This window comes from Lucilia cuprina, chromosome 6 (assembly GCF_022045245.1).
Source record: "Lucilia cuprina isolate Lc7/37 chromosome 6, ASM2204524v1, whole genome shotgun sequence".
Lineage (NCBI taxonomy): Eukaryota > Metazoa > Arthropoda > Insecta > Diptera > Calliphoridae > Lucilia > Lucilia cuprina.
Genome location: NC_060954.1, coordinates 10,865,591 through 10,871,631, shown reverse-complemented (window position 1 = coordinate 10,871,631; position 6,041 = coordinate 10,865,591). Strand labels below are relative to the sequence as shown.

Below are 6,041 nucleotides of genomic sequence, written 5' to 3'. Positions count from 1 at the left end.
ACTAGGCCATATACTAGACTATAGACTTTACCATAGTCTAGCCTACAGACTAGACTATGGACTACACTATAGCCTGGACTAAAGACTAAACCAAAGCCTAGACTATTGACTTGACCATAGCCTACAATTATTGTTTAGTCTACAGACAAGACTATAGCATAGACTATAGACTAAAATACTGCAGTCTAGGTTATAAACTAGACTATAGACTAGACCATAGACTAGACTATATACGAGACTATAGACGAGACTATACTATAGAATATACCATAGACTAGACTATAAATTATATATTATAGACAATACTGTTTAGGTTCTAAGCTAGACTACAAACTAGACTATGGACTAGACTTTAGACTCTAGTCTGGACTATATAATAGTCTATAGACTAGACTACAGTCTGGACTATATACTACTCTATAGACTAGACTATAGACTATACTACAGACTATATAGTATAGAGTGTAGTCCAACATCTAGTCCATAGTGCAGTCTGTAGTCTAGTTTATATATAGTCAAGGTTATAGTACAGTCTATAGTCTCGTTTATAGTATATACATATGTATATAGTCTTTTGTCTAGTTTATAGTCCTGTCCAGTCTTAAGTCTGTTCTATAGTTGAGTCTATAGGATAATAGTCTTAGCTGTAGTATAGTCTGCAGTCTAATCCATAGTCTATTGTTTATAGTCTAGTGTATAGTATATTGTCTAATTCAGTATACAGTCTAGTCTATGTTCTAGTCTATAGTCTCGTCCAATGTTTTAGTCTAGTCTAGTCCGTAGTCCAGTATAGTCTAATCTGGTATATATTCTTGTTTCTATCATTTACTGTAGTGTTTAGTCTACCCTATAGTCTATATAGACTAGACTATAGACCGGACTATAAGCTACACGATTTACCATAGACTGCACTAAATACTGTGCTATAGACTAAAGACTTCACTATAAGATGTCTTTAGACTAGACTTTTACTTGATTTAATTTAGATTTGAATTTCAACTAAAATATGTACATAGTTTTTTTAAAATATTTGGAGAAAAATACTAATTAAAATAGTAACTAATATGTGGTTCTGTAATTAACGGCAAAATATGCAAACAATTTTTATCTAATCTATTATCACCCTTTGTGTTAACTGATAAAAATAAACAGTAATCTTTATATCACTTTGAAACCAACAAAAAAGGTCTATTTAATTAAAATAACAAAAATCTAAAAATATAACAAGAAATACATACCTTCTTCCTGTGCAGTATTGGTAACAGTACCCAATAGTTTCATAATCAAATAAGGAGCGGTGAATATGAAACTAAGGAAAGCTAAAACAGGCCAAGGAGATTGACCTTTGCGTGGCAGCTTGGGAGCACCCTGTTGTTGGCTTGAAGATTCATTCAAGGCTTCAGCAAAGGCTTTCTTAAACGACTCCGAGGAGGGATCCATATTAGAGATGCGCAACCAATAGAGAATTCTTTAAAAGAAAATATTATGAATTTATGTAATTCAAATGGTTTGAAACTTACTTTCTGTAGATCCATGTAAGACCCCGGAATATGGCAAAAGTAGACCAAAATTGTGCAAACACACCTCTCAAACGTCCAAAATTGGCTGCCACTCCTAAAATAGCTCTAAACGAACTGGTTAAGGCAAAGAAAGTAGAATCCAACATGGAAGCGATATTGCCAATAGCTGATACTAAAGATTCTATGCTCTGAAAAGCAGGCCTTGAACTAGCTTCTGCCAATTGTATAAAACGGGCCTCTGGATCCATAGGATTCATGCCAACGCCAGACATGCCAAAACGGTTATAAGCGCCATAACCACCACCGTAGCCACCATAACTTCCTAGTCCACCAAAACCTCCATAACCAGCACCATAACTAGAACCAAAGCCTCCACCATAACTACCAAAACCACCACCATAGCCACCATAACCACCGGCATAAGCACCACCTCCCATACCCATACCGGCAGATGAATATTGTGAACTGGGAGCCATAGGCAAAGGGGGCGGTGCCAAAGACCGTACATTACCAGCAGGAGTTCTCAAAATTGCATCTGAACTCAAACTTGACATGCCCATATCACCACCACCTGCACCCATAGTGGGAGGCATTAAAATAGGCTCAGCCACCACGGGACTGCGAAAATTGCTGACTGTGGCATTCTCCGACATATCGATTTTGTTTATTCACTTTCAACTATAATTATTATCTTCAACTAAATTGTAAATCTTCTGAACTTTGTTCGGCAATCAGTCAATACAACACAGTCTTTGAAGTGTGAAGAAGAAGGGGGGTAATATTTGTATGCCTACCACACACTAAAACTGCAGGTGAGATAAAGAAATCGATATTATTGTTTTTTAACAAAATTTTAAAAGTTTTATAGTTATTTTCATAAATTTGTATTTTATACATAAACTAACACTACATATTACCAGTCTCTGGTTTACTTGATGAGATTTAGGTAAATTTTATTAGTTAATTTATTAATTTTCTAACAAAATTAAAATTTTACGACTTTATTTCACGCACAAATTAATTAAAACTATTAAAATTGGCTGCCAGCTGTTTTTTTCTGTAAATGGAGATGCCAGATTATAATAGGTATTGCCATGTAGCGTTTTGTATAATGTACAGTGGGTTGGATAACGTTTTTATATGCTAACACTGAAAAATATAACAGAAAACTAATTATTTCTAAAAACTTTATACAAATTTTAACCTTTAAACATTTAAAACCATGTTTGGTTAGGTATTAAATAAAATAATTAATTGAATTTGATTTGAATTGATTCAATATAAAAATCTTACAATACCTTATCTTACAATAAATAAAAAAATGAGGGAACAAAAATAGTATTTTACTAGATCGGACTATATAGATTTAAATTGTATTGTATTGATATATGTTTAAAAAAACATTTTACAAAACAATATTTATAAAACATATTGGTGTTACTTTTTGGTTACTGTTTTTCTAATGTCGAATATATTCAATATATAACTTTTACCTTCCATAATTCACTAGGGAAAATTTAAAATCAAAAAATATTATTTTCCCAAATTCAGCATTATTAAATTGCAATAAAAACTTAAATTCAACTTTTTTTCTCGACATGAATTATTTTTGACCATGAAAGTGTTAAGAAAAATCATCAAATTAATCTAACTAGTTTCAGGGCCTTATGCAAAAACGATTATTAATGTTTACAATGGTTTACTATACAATTTTTCCACATAAAAACAGGTTTTAAAAACTATTTTGAAATAATAATCGTTTTTGTGTAAAATGGCTTAACATTAAAATTTCCTATTGGGTTTTAATATAAAGTTGCCCCATTATTTCAAAGAAACGCCCATAAAATACGGCAACACTCCGGTTTGACATATGTTTATTTTCTTTTATTTGTTGACAAACTAGTTTTTTTTCGCAAAAACAAAAATTTCTCCTCCACTAGAAAAAAAATAATTACATTTTATTTGCTAATATACGAAATAAAAAAAATAAAATTTTACATTAAAGAGGAGGAATATGAATTCCAAAGAGCTGTATTCTATAAGAGAATGGGCTCCTTTAACAGATGTACTTGATCGTATACCAACACGTATAAATCGTGGCCTATTTCCGGCGGATCTCAATATAACATGTATCGATGCAGTGGAGGAGTTTTTTGCCCTTGGTACAGATGCCGGTATAGTTTTCTGGTATAATCGTCAAAATGGTGATATACAAAAATTAAAGGCTGAGGTAGGATTTTGGAAAATATGAATCCTTAGAGAAAAAAAGTTGAAAAAAAACCCACTCCATAATATGACTCACTCGCTGGGCTTTATTTAAAGGGGGTTTTTCATTTGTTTATAGGTTTTATTATAGCTTTTTAATGTATTTTTCTTTTATTAGACCGCAACACGCATAACTTGTGTAAAAATAGTAGATTCAGTGGAGTATATGGTAGCAGCTGGCAATTCTTGCGGTCAGGTTAATGTCTTTCAAATCCAAAAGGAATTGCCGCCTGATTTAAATTTAGTAGCTCCTTGTACTAAAAGTAAGCCTATAGAACGTTATACAATAAGGGATTTGCATCATAGTGCAATAAGTTGTTGTGAATGGTCTAAAAATGCCATGAAATTGTATTCGGGTGATCGTAATGGTGTGGTGGTTCTGACAGAGTTTGATTATCAGGCGGTAAGTATATTAATGATTGGAATTACCTCAGGTGATTTAGTAATGAAATCTGACTTTAGCACATTAGCAAATCTATTGAAATCTTAAGCGAGGCCTATGAAATCGTTCAATTAAGTGCCCACCAAGGCTTCTTACTGGTGTCCACTCTTTACCGTTCCATAGTATGTCATCGTAATGCGAAATCAAACAAAAATGACAATTGGATTGTTACACAAATTGGGAAAAAGGATCGCAAACAGTTGGTCGATTGTGGTGGTACATTTTTCAAACAATCCTCTTCAACGTCCAATGGCAAACGTCCTCGTTTAATATGCGGACGTCCTAACTTACGTTTCTGGTTGGCCGATACTGAGGGTAATGTGGAGAAGACTTTATTGTTTCGTGAAGCAGTTACACAAAGTCCCACTTGGGAAATACCGATATTAAATCCAAAATTGTCTATGCCTAACAAAACAATGATGACTTCAAGCCAAATGCATACGGAAGAAGAATTGCCGGCTATAGGTGATGCTAGGAATTTTCGTAATATCTATTCGTATGCGGGAGAAGATATCTTAATAGTGACCCACGATGAACGTGCTTTATATGTTTTAAATTTAGAACGTTTAAGGGTGGAGGCGGTGGCCAAAGGTTTTCGTAAAATCATAGATTTTTGTGTGTGGAATAAGGAGATTTTTGTATTGGAGGGTGAACGTTCGCTACTGCGTTTGGCACCTATGCCCGAGAAACCAAATAAGACAGGTAATCCAACGAATCAACAATAAAAGTGTTAAAAACTTGATGTTTTATTTCCTTTACAGCCAAAATTATATATAATCCTTCATTGCCGCCTCCTGTACCCATACTGGGCTCTTCCATCTGTGGTTCATTTGAGGCTCCGGTCGAATATGAACCCGAGGAACAGCCTGTAACAAATGCTGAAGAATGTTTTGAACTACCACCCATAGAAACTTTAAATCTTCAAATACCCATTGAATTGGCCGTCGAATCTTCGAAAGCTGAACAAAATAGACGTCTAGAGGTCTTTAAGGAAATCTCAGAAATGGACTTTGATGATGATATCTTACATCATAGTGGTATATTGAATGCACGTAAAAAACGCCACAAAAGTCGCAATAGCTCGAGAGATAACCAAAAACAAACGGGAGGCATTGTGGAAATTGGTCATGCAGTGGCGCAAGATGAAAAGGAGGAAGGGAAGGCTGTAGATAATAATAAAGAAAAAGTTGAATTTACCACCACCTCTACTAAAATGGAGGCGAGTTTTTGTAGCAAGGAGAAGGAGGAATGGTAAGTGAAAGATATGTTTGAACAAAAACTGAACTAGAACTGAAATAGAACTGAAATAGAATTGAAATAAAACTGAACTAGAACTGAAATAGAACTGAAATAGAATTGAAATAAAACTGAAATAAAACTAAACTATTACTGAACTATAACTGAACTGAACTGGAACAGAACTGGAACTGAACTGGAACTGTACAGGAACTGAACTGGAACTGATCTCGAACTGAACTAGAACTGAACTATAACTGAACTGGAACTGAACTAGAACTGAACTGGAACTGAACTGGAACTGAACTGGAACTGAACTAAAACTGAACTAGAACTGAACTAGAACTGAACTAGAACTGAACTAGAACTGAACTAGAACTGTACTAGAACTGTACTAGAACTGAACTAGAACTGAACTAGAACTAAGCTAGAAGTGAACTAGAAGTGAACTAGAACTGAACTAGAACTGTACTAGAAGTGAACTAGAACTGAACTTGAACTGAACTAGAACTGAACTAGAACTGAACTAGAACTGAACTAGAACTGAACTAGAACTGAACTAGAACTGAACTAGAACT

The 6,041-nt window shown here is 34.1% G+C and overlaps 2 protein-coding genes across 4 annotated transcripts in view; one reads left to right on the top strand and one right to left on the bottom strand.

Annotated features, from left to right (window-relative positions):
* Window positions 1-1,197: 1,197 nt before the first annotated feature.
* The window catches only part of LOC111677638 (peroxisomal membrane protein PEX13), a 30,055-nt gene continuing 25,211 nt past the window's right edge, over window positions 1,198-6,041 (bottom strand). The window contains exons 1-3 of one of the 3 annotated variants that reach the window (XM_046953775.1): window positions 2,438-2,594; window positions 1,521-2,326; window positions 1,198-1,468 (exon numbers count right to left, since the gene is read on the bottom strand). In XM_046953775.1, coding sequence (XP_046809731.1) covers window positions 1,213-1,468; window positions 1,521-2,173 — 909 coding nt within the window. In that variant the 5' untranslated portion in view covers window positions 2,174-2,326; window positions 2,438-2,594 and the 3' untranslated portion in view covers window positions 1,198-1,212. Of the gene's footprint in view, window positions 1,469-1,520; window positions 2,327-2,425; window positions 2,595-6,041 lie in introns of those variants that run through there. The other 2 variants (XM_046953776.1, XM_046953777.1) reach the window with 2 other exon arrangements.
* The window catches only part of LOC111677636 (WD repeat-containing protein CG11141), a 4,135-nt gene continuing 1,516 nt past the window's right edge, over window positions 3,423-6,041 (top strand). Inside the window, exons 1-4 of the mRNA XM_023438796.2 lie at window positions 3,423-3,750; window positions 3,904-4,188; window positions 4,248-4,929; window positions 4,989-5,478. Coding sequence (XP_023294564.2) covers window positions 3,535-3,750; window positions 3,904-4,188; window positions 4,248-4,929; window positions 4,989-5,478 — 1,673 coding nt within the window. The 5' untranslated portion in view covers window positions 3,423-3,534. The remainder of the gene's footprint in view (window positions 3,751-3,903; window positions 4,189-4,247; window positions 4,930-4,988; window positions 5,479-6,041) is intronic.